Here is a 22,579-nt window from a genome sequence, read left to right on the forward strand (position 1 = left end):
TCCAACATATTCACATACGAGTTTATAATAAACCAAACACAATCTAGCTCCGCCCTGTCGGAGTGTCCCGCTGCCTCATATGAAGGCTACCCTGGCTGAGAGTTAGCCGCCAGCCACACAAGCTTCCTGCTCAGCTGAAAGTCAGCATCATCATCACCGCTCCTCCCCCCGGTAGGAAGGGCGCATCCCGGATAGCTAGCAGGCTAGCTGTACTCAGCAGAACGATGGCAGTCAACCTCAGCAAAAATGGCCCCGCGTTAACGGCAGCATTTAAAGAAGTGGTGGATGAAAAATCCAGCACCAACTGGTAAGAAGCAGCATCTTTCAAAAACAACAGTGTTAGCCCTGCGAAGGAGCTATTGTATTAGCTGCAGCGATGGCTAGCGCAGAGCCAGTCGATAAGTAGTTAAGTTAACCTAACGTGAGATAAACTTAACCTGTGACCCGGTTAACCACAACACCCCAGCTTAACTAAACCAGCCACGACGCTAACGGGAATTAGCTTAATTTACAAGGGGGCTTCTCACAGTCACTGTCCCTCTGTTGGAGGTGAGCTAATTACATTAGTTAACATTAGCTGGATGCACTAACCAACTAACACATGGGGAATTATCCTCCATGCTTCACGTGCATCTTCTTGTTATGTTAATAAGCTTGTCTGTCCTGAAATGAGACTTAACAAGTTGCTGGCAGCTTCACCCAGTTCACTCACTTCCTGGTTGTAAATCAGAGATTGGATGTGACTAATGTGTGAAAGTCAAATCTAGAGACTTCCTCAGTGCATCGAGGTTCATATTAAACCTGCTGATGAAAGCTGCGGTGTTTAATAATGACCTGAGGTAATTAATCCGAGGCAGATATTGTCCAGGGAGTCCCTGCTCCACATTCCACATGTTGTGAGAGTCTGACAGTCTTCTCTCAGTCAAATAACCCGAACCACCACAGAGTCTTTCTCTATCTCATCTGAAAGGGTTACATTTAAAGATGAGAAATTAAAGTGATTAGTTTAGTTTAAGCCAGTGAGTTCCACTTCACTGCCTGTGATAGGATGTACTGCACCCCTTGTATCGATCTGAAGAAATTACCTCTTTATAGCCTCTGAGCCTGTTCTCCAATAGACCTAGGCAATAAAATAATATCAATATTATCAAAAATTTAATTTTCATCAATAGTAATACAACAGAGGTTCAATATATATTGATATATTGCTTCTGCATTGTGCAAGCATAGTGAGGGGGTATCACACATGGTGGTTTTACCTCAGATCAGTGAAATGTTTTGTCATTCTCCTAAGACGAGTGTAAAACGTTTACTCAGGAGCTAAAATCTGTCTTTAAACTTAAAATAAATTATAATTATGTGACATTTATACTGTCCGGGCCCCTGCTCTAATATAGTTTTTTTATATTATATTCGGTGTTACTGTGCCCATCATGTTAGTGTATCTCAAGCCCAGGTGTCATCTAGGTCCTATTTGTTATGCGACAGGTCAAGTGGTTGTTCTTCTGTGCAGCATTAATGTGAGGCTAAATCATAAATGCATATTTTATTGATATGAAATGTGAACCAAAGATGTGAGCTCATATTCGTAATGTTAATAAAAAATCCTCTTCATGAGGCATTAGATTAGAGCTGTATCTCCTTTTATAGTCAGGAATGATTGTTGATTATGGCAGTATAAGATTAACAAAATGGCCATAATGCAATTCATAGACTTGCCTAACCCTGCCTACTCTGTCAGTGCATGTCAGCATCATCTGTTGATCAATGTGATATTCTGGTATTTTCTTACAAGTTACTACAGAGAAAGAAAATACTCCTCAACCCATCTCTAACTTAAACAAGCTGTTAGGCCCACTCAAACATCAAGGGGAATGCAAATATGGGAAATGGCTCAGCATTAAATAAGGATCCAGCTATTATTCATTTTCATATTGCATTTAATAGGAAGGAAAAGTGACTGAACTCTTCACTGGTGCAGGCCACACAACCTGTAAAGATTACTGATACGGCTGCTGTAAAATCAGATTAAAAACCACTGCTGTACTTAAGTATATTTATACAACCATACTTCAACTGCAAAATGTATCTTGTTTAGAAAAGCTTAAATGGGTTTACAAAACATCTATTGTTTGGTTTAATGTGACAAGATGCATATCAACATTGGAACAAGTTCTCCGTCTGTCAGTGTCCTCTGTTTAAGATGGTATTTATCTGATGTTTCCTCCAGGGCCTTGTTCACCTATGAGGGCAACAGTAATGATATCCGCCTGGCAGAAAAAGGAGGTGAGTAACTGAGTGGACACTTTTTAACTCAATAATATCAGAGATGTTCAGGAATTTCATTGTCAGCAAACCGCTGCAGTACTGGAATATGAGCACAAAAGGATTGCTTGCCTCTGCTGTCTCACCCTGCCATTTGTAAGAGGGAAGAAATGTCCACAGTTACAAAACCGACCACAGCAACCATTTTACTTTTTCCACAATGTTTATGTATCAGATGGCGGCCTGGAGGAGCTGGTTGAGGAGCTCAACAGTGGAAAAGTGATGTATGCTTTCTGCCGGGTCGAGGATCCAAATTCTGGGCTGCCTAAATATGTCCTCATCAACTGGGTTAGTGCTGCACTCAACAATTTGCTCATTTATTTGTCTGCTTTGTTGTGGCCATCCTGGAACTTGGAGAACAATTCTTTGTGTTTCAGACTGGGGAAGGAGTGAATGACTCCAGGAAAGGATTATGTGCAAATCATGTCAGCTCCATGGGCACTTTTCTCAGGGTAACACTGCTTTTATTACTTCAGCAGAGGTGGTTATGTTTTCATGTGTTTGTATGATTGTTAGCAGGATTACACCAAAACTACTCAAACAATTTCCATGAAATTGTGTGGAGGGGTGGGGCATGACTAATTAAGAACCCATTCAACTTTAGTACAGATCCAGATTAGGGGGCAGATCCATGATCTATTTGTCTTTTTCTTTAACATTGCTGGATTGGGCATTTACACTGAAGTATTTTTCATGGATTTTGAAACAAATCAGGCATATGTGGGCAACTGATATTTATGAGTGTGTGCAATTTGGTGCAGATAGAAATAAAAATCTGGATCTAGTAAATTGAAATGTGGTTTCATAAGGGAACTGTTGGACCTTGGTGGAGCTATGCGCTTCTTAAGTGCTCCTCTAGTTACCTCGGCAAGGAAGGTTATGTTCCCATTGCTGTTTGTCTGTTTGTTTCACTTGAAGCAGGATAATACAGAACTACTCTATCGAGTGCCATTCTAGATTTTGACTCTAGATTTAAATCCATTTAAATTTCTACTATTGTTAACAAAGACTGGAGAAAGTAGCATATAGCATGGTGCAGGCAATTGTTGGAATAATGCAGCAGCTTATTGAGTTGAGTCAATGTCATATCATACCAGCATGTAAACAAACTACTGGGTGGCGCAGGCAGAAACCAAGATAACAGCAACTGGTGTTTGCCTGTGTATGAAGAGGAACTTACATTTTGCGCTGTTTCAGGGGGCCCATGTCACAATAAATGCCAGAGCAGAGGAGGATGTGGAACCCGAGGTGATCATGCAAAAAGTGGGCAAAGCCTCAGGAGCCAACTACAGTTTCCACAAAGAAGCTTCCAGCCGCTTCCAGGACAGTGGTCCTCAGGGTCCTGTGGTATGCACTCGCCTGTTTGCTTGTGTTCGACGGATAAGATAAACTCTGGGTTAAATTATAAAGTGGCTCCCTAATCTCAAAACATGGAGACATTTGATATGTCTTTGAGTTATTTATTTTCTCTATGTTATGGCTTTCCATTCACTCTAAGCCAGGATTTCTACCATTGAAAACAGATTTTTCACACTGAAGCAAAACATTTTGAAAATGCCAATGTACTAGGACAACCTAAATACAAATAACTTTTTTTTAGTTTTTGTCTTTTCTTTTTCATCTTACTTCTTTTAGGAGAGAATGAAATCATTGGTTCTTATAAACCATGTATAAGGAACATAATGTGTATGTATGGTTTTTGTGAATTAGTCAAACAGACAACTCCATTTTTTACTTGTTTTGTAAAACTGTCTTGTCATGTTTACACAATCATACTAAATAATATTTTCCTCCCTGCAGGGCTCAGTGTACCAAAAGACCAATGCTATGTCTGAAATCAGAAAGACCAATAAAGACAACTTCTGGGCTCAGGCAGAGGTAAGCTCATTGAAGTTAGGTTAAATTAATTCTGACTTGAACTTCACCTCTGAGACAGTGTGAAAAGAACCTGAAGTTCAAAAACAAACACTTCTTGTATATGTAACAATTTTACATGTAAGAAGTATTTGCAATTTTGAAACATCCATAACACTTTGTCATTTACCTAAAATCCTGTTGAAAAACAATAATCAGGCAGTTTTTTATCCATAAACAATGTAACTATAGTCAGCATAAAGCTGGATTGTAACTTTGCCATTTTAAAGTTTTTGCTGAGCAGCGCACCTCTCACCGATACTATTCACACACAACAAAAATATAATTGAATGCCACATTTGTCAAAAATATTTGCCAAAATCATAAATCAAAGCTGACCTGGCTGGTCTGTCTGACTTTTAGAAAGACGAGGAGAAACGTCGCAAGGAGGACCGGCACAGGGCAGACGAAGAGCGCCAGCAGCTGGACAAAGAGAGGAAAGACCGCGAGGCCAAGGAGGCGGTTGTGAGGGAGACGAGGGACAAGGAGAGGTCCTCTCAAATCGAACAGCAAAAGTAGGTGGCAACTGGGGAAAGCCTTCTGGTTGAGATTCAAATAATACTTCTCTTTAATTCTAAATGGCCTTTTGTATAATAGGAAGTACCAGCAGAAGCAGGAGGCCGACAGCAAAGAGATGGAGAAGCATCGCTATGTGAGTGTCTGACATGATCACATTTTGATTTAATGGGTTTCAACTGGGATTTAACTTGACACTGAGATGATGAACTGATGTGATTGAGACGAGAGCCAAGATTCTTTTTTAAAGTTTACTTTTATATTGAGCGTTACCCACTTTTCTATGATTATGTTGATAGTTGAGTAAGTGTCAGTAGCGCAAGCATCTTGTAAACGCTTAAGTCAGGAAGGTAGCGAATATCAGCAGTGCCAACAATGATGTCAACGTCATCAGGAGGAGCAGGAGGACAAGGAAGCAGTGCAGAAGAAATCAGTCAGGAGAGGTGTATCTCTGGAGAAGGCCAACGTGAGTTCCCCTCCCTGAAAGTGATCTCTCTTGGCCAAACTGTTTTTCTTTTTCTTACCTTTCTCAAGACAACAGTTTGTCTCTTTTAAGCTCAACCTCACTCACCTGTCTTTATTGCATGGCCTCTTTCCATAAGACACAGTCAAATCTCTTTTCCACCACATTTTAAAAACCTGTGGCCATTTGTTGCTTATTGTACGTATGATTTGTTTCCTTGTTTCCCAGGAGGCTGCTTCTCTCATCTCTCAGCGTGCTATGAACCCTAGAGAGATGTTTAAGCAGAGAGAGAGGGGAATCACTCCGGCTGAGCCAGACGTCCCCGCAGCTGCCCCTGTCAGCCCCCAGCCAGGTACCACGCAGACGTAAACAGTGACCTCGGCATATAAATGTTTGCTTTAAATGTCAACGCCTCTCCTACATTTCTGTAAGGCTCTTGTAGCCTCTCTGTCAGGTAGCAGTGGGTACCAACGCCAACCTATAGCTTTAACTTTCCATCAAGACTGTCTAGAGCTGCTTTCAGACATGCACTCAACTCTGCAGTTCCTCTGTATTTTCTCCGGAGGAGTTGCATGTGTAAACACAAATGACCGAGTGAGATGCTCCACAGTTTCTAAGGACTTCATCCGCCTGGCCTCCTAGTATAAAGTCCGTAGAAATCCAGGAGAAGTCTGTGTGAACACAGCAGGGAATCCCCGCTGGATTCACCACGAGCAAGTGAGGGGGTTGATGACGCTTCTAACACACGACAGACACAAAAAATGAAAAAACAAATATCTCCCAGTGAAAAAGCGGTGACGCATGTAGAAAACACTGACTAAGATGTCCAGAGAGTTTTTGGTGATAAGAGCTGACGACGGTGTCTGGGTGCAGTAAACAAAATCACATGATCTACGCAGCAGAGTTAATGCGTCACTTCCTGCCTCTGTCTGTTGCACCCGGCTGCTCCACCTCTCGCCTGAATAATGGAGAGGATTTGTTGCTGTTGTCAACGCGCCTGTGCAGAAAACCTCCCGCTGTGTTGTGCATGTGTGAAAGGCAAACTGCGGGTAAACTCCATAGCCAATTCTCCAGATTTTACCCAGAGGTCATGTCTGAAAACGGCTTAGTTGTCTCATAGTCATACTTAACGCGGTGTCTCCATCATGGTGTCTTCTCTTTTTCTGCTCACCCTGTCTGCTCTTTTGTTTTTCTCTCTCTCGTCCATATTTTGCTTGTTTTGGGGCTTCTGATCAGGGCGTCTGCAAAGCCCGTTTCTTTCTAAGCCAGCTTATGAACATGAGCCAGCCAGCTCACCTCAGCGCCAAGCTTCGCCTGTGCCGGCAGGCTCCGCCTCTCCTGTCCATGCTACAGGTGTGCGCTTTACACACACAAACAAACAAACAAACAAACACACTCACAGAGTCAAAGTCTCATACTTAACTAAAAGCTCACTTTTCTCATTGTTATTCTTCATTGTCATTTTCCTCATGATCATGAATTTCATCATGTGGCATATTTCCATTCAGTGTTCTTTCCATGTACATAAGAAACGTGGAGAATACTGTGGGTCTTTGTTCCTCCCTGAGTGAATCATGCCCGCATGTCTGAGACTGGTGGTGGTTTTCTGCCTGTGTGGACTTGTGATCGTGTTCCTCTGTGTACATGCATGTCTGTGCTTGTGTTTTGGGTGATAAGAGCCTGATGTGGATGATGGACAGTCCAGGTGTGAGTATGATGAGCAAGAGGCAGCCCCCCAGGAGCAGTTGAAAGGTGGGGCCCATTTCACACAACACCAGCCTCAGTGTTAACATCAGCTCTCCAACCCTCCCATCTGCTTCTTATAAAAATGCAGTTTGCACTTTGTTTATAAGAACAAACTGTGTTATTCCCTCCAGCTAAACTGTGCTGCCGGGATCAGCTGCTGCTGCCACCTGCTGGTAGATGGACAGCTCAGCTCAGACAGTATCATACTGACATTGTTCTCTCTTTCCAGAGGAGGCACCAGCTGCCAGCTCTTCCGTCCAGGAGACGGCGTTTGAAGAGCCTGCTCAGGTGCTTGTTTACTTACATTTTAGTAAACAGTTCCCTTCAATCATACAAAATCAAACTGAAACACAACCTGACCTCATTTCTCTCCCAGGTGGAGGAGACTAGCTCATATGAGGCGACTCCTGAGGAGACCTCTGACAAAGGCGTCTGTGCCAGAGCCTTATATGACTATCAGGCTGGTAAGAATTGTTTTTAATCACTTAACAAAAACAACAATAACCTGATATGTAGTGACCAAAAACAACAATAACCTGATATGTAGTGACCAAAAACAACAATAACCTGATATGTAGTGACCCAAATATGTCATGAGTTTCAAAAGACAACATAGCACCCCATTTTAACTTGGACAACACCAAAAATGTATTTAACACCAACACCTTTAGACCCCCATCACCCGAAGCTACTGGGTGGATTACCACGAAACATGATGGAAAGCTGCGCTGTGGGTCAGGGAAGAACCCATTCATTTTTGGTGCGGATCAGTGTCAGGGGGCAGATGGCGAGGATATTTTTAACATATACACTGTTTTCTCAGAGAATAATTCATGGATCTTGATTTTAAACAAATATGCATGTTTACAGGACTGATATGAGTGTAGGGAGTTTAGTTCAGCTTCATTGAATTTAAGGGGCCTTGGCGGAGATATGCGCTGTATTGCGTGCCATTCAGTCAACACTGTAAACTACTGGTGAAATAATAGCAGTGGTAGTAATTGTTTTTCACAGATTTATTTATAAGGAAGAACCTATTGTATTTTGAAGGGGATAAATGGGTGGATCCAGGATTTATTTTTAACTTTAACATGGCTACATGGGGCATTAGCCTTAGCAGAGGTATGCATGCTCCAGGTTTTCTACTAGTTCATATTTCTTTCAACGTAGGAATTATAGTCAAGTGAATTTCTGCTTAAAATAGAAATAAGATGTTATTTACTTGTAATGTTTGAACTTGTATATCATACTTACACTATGCTGATGTTCACAATGTTCTGCCCTTTTTCTGCTTTAGCTGATGACACAGAAATCTCGTTCGATCCCGAAGATATCATCGCCGGGATCGAGATGATAGACGAGGGCTGGTGGCGAGGCTATAGCCCTGACGGCCATTTTGGAATGTTTCCAGCCAATTACGTGGAGCTCATGTAGCCCAGCGCCCTCCCTGCTCCCCGCCCCCACCCACACAGATCATCCCACTGACAGCCTCAGAGGACCTCTGCAGCAGAACAACACAGCAACGTCTGTCCTCGCACAAAAGCGATCAGGCTGAAATGGAGCAAACAAGCCGCCACATCACGGACCAATGAACAGATGGTACTCGTGGGCCAGAATCTTTTGAAATCTCTCTATATATCAAGAAAGAAATTCCATTGAATTATTGATGTTGGAAGAAACTGTTGGCTTAGTTTATGGATTTGTGAAAACCCATAGACTGATCACAACTCCCTCCTACTCCCCCTAAAATTAGTCTTTACCTGTAAATGTGATGAAGTACAGTATCTGCCTTCGTTCAGTCTTAAATTCAGTAGAGAGCTGTAAAATCACTTCTAGTTCACATTCCTTACAAAGTGACTTCAGTTCTATTTGAGGTATTATTTAGTTTTTACTTGTCGCAAATGCTCCTGTACATTTCAGGAAGAAAAATCTAAAAAGGTGGTACCAGCTACAGCGTAATCTCTTGCCTTGATTTGCCTTTCTTTACCAGGAGACTGAATTTTCCTTTTTGTTTTTTAATGCGATTTAACTTGCATTCTGTGTGACTTTCAAACCCTGTTGTACTGACCTGACTGTGTTTGAAGTGAATATTTAAGAAAAAAAAAAACCCTGATGATGTTTGCTGTGCTCCGGGTGATTGACTTTTAGTGGGGGATGCAAAAATGGTTAAGTTCCCTTAAACTGTGAGTCTGCAACGGTTTGTCTTCATTTCAAGTCCTCGTTTGAACCAAATCATTTCAACATATTAAACTTTTCAGGGACAAGCTGAAGAGAGGAGGACATTAAGTCAACATTAGTGTTACTCAGTTCAGATCTCAAAGAGTCATGTATGATATTGCGGTGCCATAATGAGGGGTATTGAAAAGTGCTTGGTGTCATTTTAACATTTGACAGAAAGTTATGCAAGTTCACTGTTTTTATCTTGGAAGTAAATTCTTGTTCTTTTAAAGCTTTGAGGTCAGTCGACAAAAAGAAGCATTGATATCGATCATGAATAGAAAAGGGCATAATGTATCCGCTGCATTATTCATGTTTGTTTTTCCAGAGTCTATTGTAATGCACAGACATTCTTCATATTAAAATAAATAAAAAAACTTGTATTTTCTTATCATTTCTAAGCGGTCACATCTGGTGTCGGCTGCAGACATCTTAGAAAAGAGAAGTCTAACAGGAACTTAGACGTATACACAGACTATATGTGTGTGTGTTCTACAATCGGTTTCCTGGAATTAGACAACAGACGGGGGAATTTACCTGAGGTATGGGTTTCATTTTCACACGAAACATCTGATTTAACCTCTGCCCACATCCTTCACTCTGTTCAAGTGAATGAGAAGGGATATGTCCGACAAATGTAAACCAAGAAAGTAAATAAATATTCATAATTACAAAACAATGTACGCACATAAGATTTCTGGTTATTTTGACCTCTGCCTGCTCCCTCCACTCAAATCACACAGACCTTCTTGTTCTGTCCTTTTCACATTATTCACTGGGGGTATGTCCCATCCTCACACTCACATGAGAGTGTATCTACATAAAGTCATGTCAGGCAGGTTAGAGCTCTTAAAGATGTCACAATTGATTTCCCCTGAGTTGAAAGGACAAAAAAAAAAAAATGAACACAATTTTATTGGTTAACACACTGAATATTAAACTCCAGTTATGCCTTGTAATTTACAAGCCTCTGTGTTAAGTTTACATTCATTTCAATAAAGTTATCTGTTATAATTCGGATTTTGTGCGATGATAACCAGAATAGTGCATTTAATGACCCTGACTAACATAAAATTCTGCCTAAATAATATCTAATCATGTATAGAATCAGAACTGAAATTGTGCTTGAATCAATTTATTTTTTGACTTTTCACAAAATGAATCAAACTGTCATCTGGTCTTAGTTTCAGGGATACTTTCCACATACACCTACACCATCCAGAAACTGTTCACATTTACTCATGTTTTACATTTCTGCTTTAAATGATTACAGATCTTCTGTAACTTTGTTTTTATCCCTATAACAAGAAGCCACAGCTTTAAAATCCATGTATTGTGGGAAACTCTAGTGTCTGACACAGAAAATGACTGTTTCTCACTGTGACGGGAATCAGATCAGCCCGTTGAAACATTTGCGGATTGTTCCCAGGAAAGTGACTCAGACAGGAAATCTTTTTTCTGTATTATTCACAATATTTTCTCCTCATGTTCTCATTTACACTGCGCTGCCCTCACCTCAACCTAGTGTGTTTATGTCAGTGAAAGTCTGAAATGAATCGCTGGGGATTTTTTCTCATGTTTTTGCTCATCGTCCCCACATTTGTTGTGAGAGATAGAATCTTTACCTGGAATAAAAAAACCTCTCATAAAACCTCATGACATAAACAGTCAATACTTTATGACAGACGTCTCAACACACACCTGATGTTTGCAAGTGGATTTGTGTTTCACTTTTTTCTCACTCTCGCTCTCACTTTATTTAATATTTAATAAGTAAATCAAATATCAAATCACAGGTAACCCAGCTTCTCAGTTACATTACATGTTTGTACAGGAGTTGTGCCGAGAGCGTTGATCATCATCTTGACTCTCAAAAAGTACTCAAAAACCAAAACTAGTTTCACATCTATCAAACCAAAGAGAACAAAAACTCCCTCCGATATTTGGACAGTCTGTAGATTCTAGGTTCATTTGACATTTAGATGCTAATCATTTTTGAAATGTCACATTCTATCCACAGCAGATGGACGAAAGGGTTTCCCCTTTTTAAGCAGGTTCGAAAAACATGGGGAGGAAACGTGGATAGTGTTGAGTGCAGCTTCCTCGCACAACAGTGTTTTTCTCATGAGATGTGTAGTTTTAGAGGGAAAACACAGTAAGTCTGAAATGTGACCTCATGAAAAAATATAACAGGAAATTATTTAAGATTATAAACCAGGTTTCAATTGGGTCTTGAAGAGTAAAAACTATCAAATTCAATTATTTGAATCTCTTTTAATTATTTATAATCATATTTAATGTAAATTCCATCTGGTGTTCCTTTATAACTGTCACTCATACATCTAACTTGTTGCAGCACTGATAAAGTAACTTTCCTCTTTAAACAAACATGAACGCAAGTCATTTGACCCTGATGCCCTCTGAGGTCACTGGTGTGTCCATGAGGAACATGAAAATTAAAGACATCGCCCTCTGACTCATAACTAACAGTACAGACAAATATGATGTTCTTTAGCCACTGTAGTGGAAAAAGCTGATTCTGCATTAATCTGGCACTATATTTTTAGCCACTATATTTCAGACAATGGTCAGTGGAAACCAGTTTAAAGAAGTAGGGTCTTTGCCTCTTCCTTGAAATGTAAAGACTAAAATTTCCAAAAATCCTTCATGAGACAAGTTAGAGAAAGTGTTTACTCAGCTAATAAATTCATTGTCAATTCATGTCCAACACCCTTCTGCATATCTGTTTACCTCCCTGGTTGCACTTCTCTGGAAATTGTGCAATAACTGATACATAAATATTCCAATACAGTGTCAGGACAAAGAATACAAATAAACGGGGAGTACACAGTGTTACAGAGGAAAATCAATACAAATGGATTTTTCAAACAAACAACCAAAAAGACATGCTGTGATATGAGGTGTGTTAGTCAGGGATATCAGTGGGACAGCTAATGAATGAGTGTTTATGTAGTAACGGTGGGATGATGTATGGTGTAAAACTAAACAAAAACAACGCCCCAGCAAACTAAACAGGAACGTGGTGCTGGGCGGAGTGAAGAGTGAAGAGCAGAGAGAGATGGAGGGACTGGGCAGCTTCCTGTACTCCTGGGAGACTGGTGAGGTACTCCCAGTTGTACCTGCAACACAGAAACACACATTAGCAAGAGGGGGACACACAGAGACACAGGCCCTGCATCTTTAGTATTGTTGACTTTTACATTATATTATTTTATATTTATATTAAACTCTTTCTACTTTGTTTTTAACTTTTCAAACCTGATTCACTCCAAACCGATGAGCACACTTCCTTAACAATTATTTTTTCAAACATACTGTAAACATGTATATTTACAGCACCATCAAATGAAATAGCTTTTCTCACAATGAGCGATGCTGGTAAACTCTTGAACTACCCCCACATCTTTAGTGTTTTAATCATCACACTAACTATACACAAATTGAGGGAAGCAAGATACTTTAAAGGTGTTGAATCATTGTGGTGTTTAATACTTCTTGTGTTACTTCTCAGAAGATGTTTTGTGACTCCTCCTCTTTTTCAAGCATTAACACACACATGTACAATCGCTCAACACAATGTGATTTTCCATGTTGCACAACCGACACATGTCGGAAGTAGTAGAGCCCCAGTGACATGAAACAATGAAGTATAATTAAGATAACTCAGTTGATGGTGAATCAGACAGTAAAAACACTTATTGAGGCACTGATGTACATCTGACAGTTTGTACCTTATTTCAAATATTCCTGAAATACATTGTTCCAATAATAAAGACATATGGGAACTGATGTGAGTCATTTAGAGACATTTAACATTTATTCTGGGCATGGGCTGAATGATTGTTTCACTTCCTGAAATTAAGGAATTTCGGTAAATTCGGTCTGAACAATGAAGGTGACCAGGCTATAATCACGGGCTTTGGTCTTATTCTGTCTAAAATTATATTAAATAAAAAACTTGAGGGATGAGGCATTTATTATTGTCTTCGTCATTTTTGTCTCGTATTATTACTATTTTTAAATATTAATATTTTATCTTGTGTCTTCTTGTATTTATTATCTTAATCTATTTAGTCTCTTTTTACTTTAAAAATAAACGTTATTAATTGATTATAAGTTATTATAATGAAGACTGTATTGGTTGTTTTTTGTAATTTGTGGTAAAATATGTTAGAATTAGTTATGACATTACAATGTGTCACTGATAACATTGGACATCAACATAATCTTCTTAAGAAATGAAGCAACAAACAACATATGTATCTGTGCAGCATTGTATTCTGTTTGATTTGTGCTTAGATACACAATTTAAACACAGCTGCTGTTTTCTGAGGAGAACAAACGTTCTCAGACTCAATAAATAAAGGGGGGGGGGGAGGGGGGAACTGTGGTGCCACCAGTCAACCAATGAAACTGTCTTGTGGAGACACCTTCCTTTTTCGAGGTGTGGAGTTGTTGGGGCACCACGTGAGTTATTGTCACAAAACACAGCCAAGCCGGAGACTAGAGGACAACTTCTAGACATGGGTGAGAATTATTTTCATCTTTACTGAAGCCAGACACTGATCACAGCTCTATTAAACAGCAGGTTTAAATACTTTAATAGTTTATGTTATACTGAAAAATCAATGATAAATATTAGACTTTAAATCCTTTTCCTTGTTTTTATAAACAACTGTCTGCTTTTGCAAAAGTAAACTAGTTTACATTTCACTGATTTGTGAAAATGTTACTAAAGCTTCAATGCCTCAGGAATATGTCATTAACCTCAATCCTGAATAAGTGTGTATCACAGTAATTTGACTAAGATGAATATGAAACTTGATAATATAATTATATGTATAATTGACACACGTTTTAGCATTTAGAGTTGAACAAATGTATGAAGTGTCAGTGCACGTTAGAAAGAGTACATCAAAAATATTTCTTCAACACGTGAAATGGAGAAGTTAGAGCGAATGAAAGCAGAATTAAAGGTTCAAGCCGCAGCACAGGAAACAAGTGATCTCAAAAGAGAAGTATGTTGGTTTTGCACACAAATGATATCAGTGTGGGTGGGGGGCTATACGAGGAATTGTGTGATATTTCATCTGAATTACATTTCATCCTCAGGGCTCCAGCATGTTTTATTACTTTATTCACGGTGCAAATTAGATGTGCAACATTTCTCTATGTATTCTATTCCACTAGTGACAGTAATATTATAGTCACATATGTTTTAGTACTGTCATACTGTGCAGCTTACAAGCAGGAAGTGGTTTTGCAACTTGTGGTATCATATCAGGCTCAGTTGACAATATGTTCCACAGAAGGGTCACCTGATCAATGAACCAAAAGTAAATCAGACCCAACAGCAAAAACAATCTACTTATTTATAATATATATAGCCCATGTTTTAACCTGTGTAGACAATGCATTGCTACATATGATTTTTCCAGAAATGAAGAAGTGGTTAGTTTCGACACGGTGGTTCCCTGAATTCAAATTCACACAGTTCACAGGATTTTGTTTTCACGGCGAAGTTGTAAATCCCATGTCTGTGTTTCATGTGTGAAGCTCAAGAGGACCAGAGAGAGACGTCCCAGCAGACAGAAGAGAAGCGGACCATGAACCAGGTACTAACTTCAGATGAAGTGTCAGTTGGCCTTCTTCTAGCAAGCTGTACAATCATTTACAGTTAATCTGGGACTTCCGACATGACTCCTCACAGTGAGTTGTGTTTTCATTTCCCTGTTTTGGGTGAATTTGAGATAGTGGCAGATTCGGTCTTTGAAGTGCTGATTGCGTGCATACAGTTGTTTCGTCTTGATTGTGAAATGAGTAAGATGATTCTGCTTGGTATTCTGACGAGGACACGCTCGTCATGCACCCACCACACGGTATTTCACCTCGCACACAGAGACTGCAGGAGGTCTTCACAGCCTGTAGTCTGTTCTGGTAACTGAAGGGAAACAAACAATATGAGAAATTTCCAAGACTGATGATGCGACCCGAAAGCCCAGTGGTTTGTGTGGTGACCTCAGGCCTGTCGATAGCAGCGACCCAGTACGCCACTGACAATCACTTAGAGAGTCACATATCTACACTTTGACATCAACATCACCCACATGGTTTTCCACAAAATATAAATCACCCAGTGGAAATGAACTGAATGTGACAAAATGATATTTGCTGTCTGGTGTAGAGAGATATCTACAGACAAGAGGCCACCGTGTGTGGCTTAGACGTTTCCTGTAGGCAGACATTGAGGCAGGAACCTGAAAGTTTTGTGAATCACTGACTGAAAGTGAAGATCGGTGAATTTTACTGATGAAATACCCAAAGCAAAATTTTGAAATTTCATCTGCTGTATAGCCGTCACTCTCACACGACTTTGTCTGCAGACGCAAATATATTAAGACACCATGTTCCACTTTGAAGCAACCAACCGTCCTGGAAATAGATCGAGCTGTTCTACTTGGCGCTGCAGAGTAACAGTGGAAAGTCAGACAGGTTGAGCTGTGAAGTCCATCAGTGTGGAGTCGCTGCACTGTGACTCAGTCAGGTTATCTTGGTTAGAGGCCTGCACCTTCACTATTACTCACTGGAGGCCTACTTCTCGGAACCAGGAACCGCATACAGGAACTTGATTCAATATGAAACCACCTCGAGCCGTTGTGTGGTACAATGACTGAAATAAAGCAGCTGCTACGTGCGGTGATTCAACGTGAAATACTGACATTGTGGTCACCAGTGACATCCAGACTATGAAAATTGATCGACGCAGTGGCAAAGTGAGATTTCACATAGAAATATCTGATATGAAAGACCATCAGGTTTGATTCTGCTACAATAACAGAAGTGACTATATATGTGCTGTTTAAGTCAGAGTCCACATGACTGGAAAAAGATTGTTGCTGTGTACAATACAATACAATACAATACAATACAATACATATACAAATACAATACAAATACTATACCATACAATACAACACAATACAAGTTTATTAATCCCAAAGGCAATGTGTTTGAGGGCAATAAAAAGAAGACCGAAGAAACAGATAGATGTAGAAGATACAGCCATGCTCTGACAAACATCCACTCAAACAATAAAACACCATAAAAGAGCTGTTCAATTGTGTTGAGCTAAATAAGTGCAATTTCTTTAAAGATACTTAAAGTTATAACGAATAAATAAATGAACCAGTTCACATGGAAGCTGGTCGTTAAAGAGTAATGTGGGTTTTTTCATGTTCCAAGCTGTGGATGGAGGACAGAATTGTCCTGTCAGGCCTTATTAACCAGGCGGATCCATTGTATTCACTGAATATCGTCCACATCACAAAACAACAAGGTCAAGTTTTCAGCTCGCTTCAGCATTTCTGATTTTCTGAGAACGACCATCCTTAAATCAAACCGAGAATATCACCGGTGTTCAGACACTGTGTCGCCTGCATTAACAGTTTCTCTTCTTATGTTTCGGTTGTTTGACACTTCTCTTTTTGACATCTTCCTAACTGATGTATTTAATTGTGCATGCCTTCACTGTTTCATTTCTGCTTTCCTGCAAACCACAAATAGTGACATTATCAATTTCTTACACTGGACGTCTGGACTTCTTGGCTGTTACTGACACAAGTTCTGAAGAAGTACAGTGTTTTTAGATATTACTATAGTGCAGTGTCCATTCTATACATGCCTGTTTAGAATGGACTGTTCTCTTTGCCTTTGCTAATGCTCCAGAGCAACTTAAGAATTTTCTTCCTTTGAGTGCTGGACATCGTGTGCAGAGATTTTATATAAAGTGTGCAGAGTGAAGTTTGTGTTCATCCTACCTGGTTTATCTGCAGTGAAGATCTTGAATGAAACGTAATTTGCTGTATTACAGTGGCTTATACGTTTGAATTCTTTATTTAATACCCTCTACTGAGCGCCATTCTAGTTTCAGCAGGATGACTTCTCATCTGGTATATCTTTTTTTCAATACTTAATATATAAATTCCTTCTTATGGCTTATGTTCGTTTTTTCAAAGTGACATTTATGACAACTCCAGACCAAACCCCCCACAAGTCTGCTACTATCTCTGCAGACAGGATGTGCAGCGGTTATCTAGAGAAAGTAGCGGTGAAAACCTCCTCTGATTGTGATGTTTCATTTCACCTTTTGTGTCCCATGAGAGGACTGCCTGTGTCATTTTCCCATCCATCAAAATACCTTCAACTGTAAAACAGGTTTCCACATCAGTGCAGTGGACCCTGTCATATTTACAGGAGCTGTATACCTGACACACTCTCGCATGCTTTGCCAGGCTTCTCCCGCTGTTATCGAGATTCATGACTCTACGACTGAATGTGAGGAAGAGACGAGGCCCAGTCCAGTGCAGATGGAGGAGAAGGCTTTTGTGTCAAGTCTGCACTCTTTCATGAAGGAAAAAGGTTCACCTATAGAGAGGATCCCACATCTGGGCTTCAAACAGAGTGAGTTTATATTCATCAGCGCCATGCTTGCACAATATTCGAGGGGAATTTGAAACAAACAGGTTCTCACGTGTGTTTTTTCCACCCTCAGTCAATCTTTGGAGGATCTACAAAGCCGTGGAGAAACGTGGAGGCTACGATTTGGTAAGTTCAAGTTCTTTATTGTTCACAGTCGTGTGACTGATGCAAAACAAGTTTTTGTTGTCTGTCAGTGGAAAATGCGCAATAAGTCAGTTGCTGCAAACGTTGTGGTTTTTTACCACACTGCAGGACATTAATTCCTCTGAGCTGTCAAAGCGTCACCGCACATGCACAGTTGTTTTTGATAATGACACAGTGACACACAGGGACAAGTTCAGAGAGAGCGAAGCTCATATACTGAAATAGCTGACCCTGATCTCTGTCTCCACCGTGGCCCTGGGTGTAAATATAAAGCCGCCTTCGCATTGACAAATGTAAAAATGGAAGTGTTCTCTCAGCAGACGTGACATTTAAATGATAACCTGCGATCGCCTTTCTTTAAAACAGTTTGGAAGTATACATGAGAGCAGGTAGAGTCGGGCCTGAACCCTTAACACAAAATGAAACCAAAGGGCCACAATCTGGAGGCAAGTTAATTTTGCAGTGTGAGAATGCACACAATGGCAAGTTAGATAATAAAAATTAGTAAAACATAGTAATAAATGAACCTTTTTGAACAATTTCAGAACAAAAACAAAATAATAATTTATTATCAACAGTTGTTTCTCATTGTATTAGCCCCATGCAGCCCTTTAGTTTGTACTCTAGACTGGATGACACGTCTTCACTTCCTCCCACTATCAACAGATAAAGCTAAAATATCCCACATATGAACAATGCAATCTTGGGTCTGCGCAGAAGCGATCAGGTGATGGAGCTACAGAAGCGAGGTCATTCTGAGCTGTCAATCATAACGTTTCACCCCATGTTTACAGCATCAAATCATGACCAAACTAAGCACTTGAACATATACCAGTGTGATAAAAATGACCCAAAATGAGAGAAAACATCTCTGACAATAATTTATCAGACATTGATTTTGACTTTTTCTTCAGTTCATGTCCCATCTGTTTACATGGAGGAGGCAGGATTTATGACCTATACTGCAGCCAGCCACCAGTTTAGCTTTAGCTTCACTTTTGGGGGGCTGTCATGTCGTCCATCGTTATATACAGCCTTTAGTTTATACTTAGAAGAAGAAGAGACCATGAGCCTTTTTGTTTTAAAGGGCCCATATTGTGTAAAATAAATGTTCTGGTCTTTTACTATCCGTAATTACTTAGGGATCCGTAGGGATCCTCTTAGTATGAAAACAGTCACTCCGCGGACTTTTTCACTCAGTCCATTCTAAGAAATATGTTAAATTATCGAAACGTCTCGTTTTGTACTTCCTTCCCCGTATGATGTCATTCGGGATCACACTCGACTCTCAGCCCCACCCAGCAGGTACCAGTCCAACCTCCGAAAACAGCCTGTTCTGTCTGCAGCTCCAGAGAGAGGCAGAGGAGAGGACATGGAAATACACATTGCTGCAGTTTTTTCGACTTTAAACCACTGATATATCATCTTAGGGGTACCAATACCTCAAATTAAATCCCAGAAAGGTGTCAAATGTGGGCCCTTTAAGCATCACTGTGTCATGTTTTTGATCCTTGTTAAAAGCTGTCACTTATACCCCACACATTGAAAAAAACTAAATTACTGTAACAATTATTGACTTGAGCTGTCCCCACCCCCCACTGTGTAAAGGTGACGACACAGCGTCTTTGGAAGAAAGTGTATGACGAGCTGGGAGGAAGTCCAGGCAGCACCAGTGCTGCTACATGCACTCGTAGGCACTATGAGAGGTGAGGATTATTCTGTTCCCCACCCTGTCAATTCAATCAGCACAGATTCTGATCAGACTGATAATCACATATGTATTTCTTCAGGCTCGTGCTGCCATTTGAAAGACACATTAACGGAGACGAGGACAAACCTCTGCCCCCAAGCAAACCACGGAAACCGTACAAGAGAAACTTGGATGGGAAGATTAAAAAAGTAGAGGTTAAGAGAAAAAGGAGTCAGTCGGATAGAGAGATGGATTCTGAGGTAACGTGTCTCTGAAGAAAAAGTCTAGAAAAAGATGCTCCACAATATGTACATAGAGTGTTTCCTTTAATATCCCCTTGTATTTTACAGACCCAGAGGAGTCCAGAGGTCGCCTGCCAAAGTGAACCAGTGATTCATCCTCACTCTGCTCTCTGGGCTGCTGCGTCTGACAGACACTATCCAGACTGCTCTCAGCCAATCAGAGCCCCCACTGATCTTTGCACTTCTGTCTACGCCCTTCTCCCAGTGTCCACATCTAATCCTTGGACTGCTCACATCACTTCTGCTGCTGCTGCAGAGGTCATCTCTCCTCTGGAGAAAAAAAAGCGCATGGCTCAGGCCAGCTTGAATTTGCCCCCGAGTCCACAGAGCGAGGATAAAGAAAGGCCCTCGGTCATCCGCTGCTCCCAGTCTCCAGCCCGGGCTTCTTCCAGCCACAACTGCAGCTCCTCCGATGATGGCTCCCCGCTGCCTTTATCCTCCTCCTCTTCCCGCAGCCCCTCCCCTCTCTCTGTGTCATCAGAGGATGAACCAACAGGAAATGAAGATAAGCCTGCATCAAGCTCAAAGCTGAGCCCAAACTGTTGTAGCTCTGTTACATCCAACTGTGGTGAGGACAATGTGTCTGTGAGCTGTACTCAGGTATCAAAAGACTCTGCAGGACCAAATAAGCACATCTCTCAGGTCAGCTCCCAATTACTAATCGCTGACTCAATAAAAAGCCAAATTAGAGATTGGGAGCCAGTCCACAAAGTGGGTAGCAAATATTTCACCCATCCTTTCCAGTCGACTTCTACCTCCAGTTTTACCAAAGTTATTCCAAAATCGGTTCAGCTTATGCGGCCTGCTCCCATGCGGCCGAGTTATAAAATCCACCAGGGCAGGTTGGTGCACCAGGACGACCATCAGACTCATGCTAAGAAGCTGAGCAACGTGGTTCCATGGGTTTATCCGACAGAGAAGAGGGAGAAATCCAGGACGATGCAACAGAAAAGTCCTGTCTCTCAGCAGAGTGTGTCCCAGGCCACCGCCTCCCTGCCGGTGCTGTGCGTCCTGTCAAGCTACGACAAATCAGGGAGAGACTCTCGGCATCCGCCTCCATTCCACCCTGTGTTTCTCCCCAACAGAATGAGACTACCACAGTCCCAGCTGATGTACCGTCATATACCAATGGGTCCAGCTCCCTCTGCTCTAGCTGGCTCGGTTGTTTATCCATATCCTTACCCTGTTCCACTGTTAAACCCTCACATTGGATACACCCTGCCTGCCATGAATCCAAGTTATCCTCACAAGCTCTGATTTTTCAATTACAGTTCATCTTTCCATTGAAAAAGGCCGCCGCTGAGCTTGTTAGACCACTTTTGTATTGCTCCGTGTAATTTTGGGGAGGCCTTAGTGTTTTAAAGATGTAATGAATTACGCAACACACACACACAATAGGTTCTACAGATTTACACACGCCTGGGCAGTGATAGCTTTATGTGTAACAGTGGGAAACATACAAGGCATTGTCATTGTATTAGTCCAATTTTTTATGCACTCTGAAGGACATTACTCAAAAACGGTCTGTCACACATAGTACTACACTAGTGTATAGTCTGTTATTCACCCAATATGTTTCTTTTGTCACTTCACACATTTGCACATGTGTTCAAAGTATACAAACTTTAATGACATGTATTTATGAATATGACAAATTCACAGTAGATTTCTGAAACACAGCAGGTTCAATTAAAGGTAAAGATTTTCTTCCTTGTTTGTCGTCACTTGCATAATTTCAATACTTTTGAAACTAAGAACTTTCTGTTCTGTTCCTCTTTGTACTGTACTCTGAAGACATGATTCTGTAATATCTGACTCATATCAGTGTTTAATATTTTTAAAAATGTTACAAGCAAATCTCAATTATGTATTTAAATAGATGGTTATTAAATGATCATGAATGAATAAACAAACATTCAAAAAAATAAAACCTTTGGTCATGTATCCATGAAATAGGCCTGAAACTGAACTTAACACATAAGGTCTTTAAGATGTTCTCTGGACTGTCTCCAAGTTTCATACAAATAAATCGAGGAGGAGCCTCAAACTCCTTGTTTGTCAGAGAAAGTTCACACAGTGAGTCAGTAACCTTTTTAACATTTTCTCAAAATGTTGCTTTGATAACTTGATAAATGTGAGTTGCATCAATTCCTCCGTTAACGTCCAAGCAACATGAAATTTCACTTGTAGCCTTATGATGTCAACTGATGTCAATGGGACTGTGTTTATAAAACATGGGGGTGGAAGGCGTGAGGATGATGTAATTTCTCATTGTGGCTTATTTGTTGTCTCACTATACTTTTTGGATTATTTTTTAATATTTGGTTGAAACAAAAGCAGTAGAAGGCGTTAGTTTGTGTCTCGGTTGGACTCAGACTTTGTGTGAAAGTGAAAGCAGGTGTTTTATGTGATGTTACTTTATATTTGAGGTTGAGATGTGAAACTGCTGCAGATCCTCAGGTCAACACCTATTCAACAGGTTCAATGTAACGGGCTCATATCTCCTATTTTAAAAAGACATGATTCACTGACACAACTCTGAAACCAATCACTGAACAATGGCTTCACCTAGTGGACAAAACGGGAAACTTCATCTGATTATTTTCACTTCATGAAGCAACAGAAACAATAAATATTCAAATATGAAAACGAGTCAATTTTGTTCAGTCACATTGTTCAATGCCATTTCAGTGATGTGCTTTTACGTCAGTTCCATCACATAACAGTTCACATCACCTCAGTAGGTGTTAATGATGAAATTAA

At 40.4% G+C, this 22,579-nt stretch overlaps 2 protein-coding genes across 7 annotated transcripts; both read left to right on the plus strand.

The window, feature by feature from the left end:
- Positions 1–95: 95 nt before the first annotated feature.
- On the plus strand, positions 96–9,822 carry dbnlb (drebrin-like b). 6 transcript variants are annotated; one of them, XM_035165184.2, is made up of 15 exons: positions 98–307; positions 2,231–2,286; positions 2,501–2,613; positions 2,703–2,777; positions 3,523–3,672; positions 4,126–4,203; positions 4,603–4,754; positions 4,837–4,891; positions 5,150–5,221; positions 5,447–5,570; positions 6,455–6,571; positions 6,896–6,970; positions 7,194–7,252; positions 7,341–7,428; positions 8,262–9,820. In XM_035165184.2, the coding sequence occupies exons 1-15, from the start codon at positions 225–227 to the stop codon at positions 8,396–8,398; spliced, it is 1,434 nt and encodes a 477-aa protein (XP_035021075.1). In that variant the 5' UTR covers positions 98–224; the 3' UTR covers positions 8,399–9,820. The 6 variants fall into 6 exon arrangements, with proteins under 6 accessions (XP_035021076.1, XP_035021080.1, XP_035021075.1 ...); XM_035165185.2 differs by lacking the exon at positions 5,150–5,221 and having other exon boundaries at positions 96–307; positions 8,262–9,822; XM_035165186.2 differs by lacking the exon at positions 6,896–6,970.
- A 3,873-nt stretch (positions 9,823–13,695) lies between these two features.
- Positions 13,696–21,529, plus strand: arid5a (AT rich interactive domain 5A (MRF1-like)). The gene is made up of 7 exons (XM_035164971.2): positions 13,696–13,729; positions 14,759–14,817; positions 17,494–17,662; positions 17,754–17,806; positions 19,433–19,530; positions 19,615–19,774; positions 19,865–21,529. Exons 1-7 carry the CDS (start codon positions 13,726–13,728, stop codon positions 21,071–21,073), a joined length of 1,752 nt encoding a protein of 583 aa, XP_035020862.2. The 5' UTR covers positions 13,696–13,725; the 3' UTR covers positions 21,074–21,529.
- The last annotated feature ends 1,050 nt before the right edge of the window (positions 21,530–22,579 follow it).

This window comes from Hippoglossus stenolepis, chromosome 9, assembly GCF_022539355.2.
Source record: "Hippoglossus stenolepis isolate QCI-W04-F060 chromosome 9, HSTE1.2, whole genome shotgun sequence".
Classification (NCBI taxonomy): Eukaryota; Metazoa; Chordata; class Actinopteri; order Pleuronectiformes; family Pleuronectidae; genus Hippoglossus; species Hippoglossus stenolepis.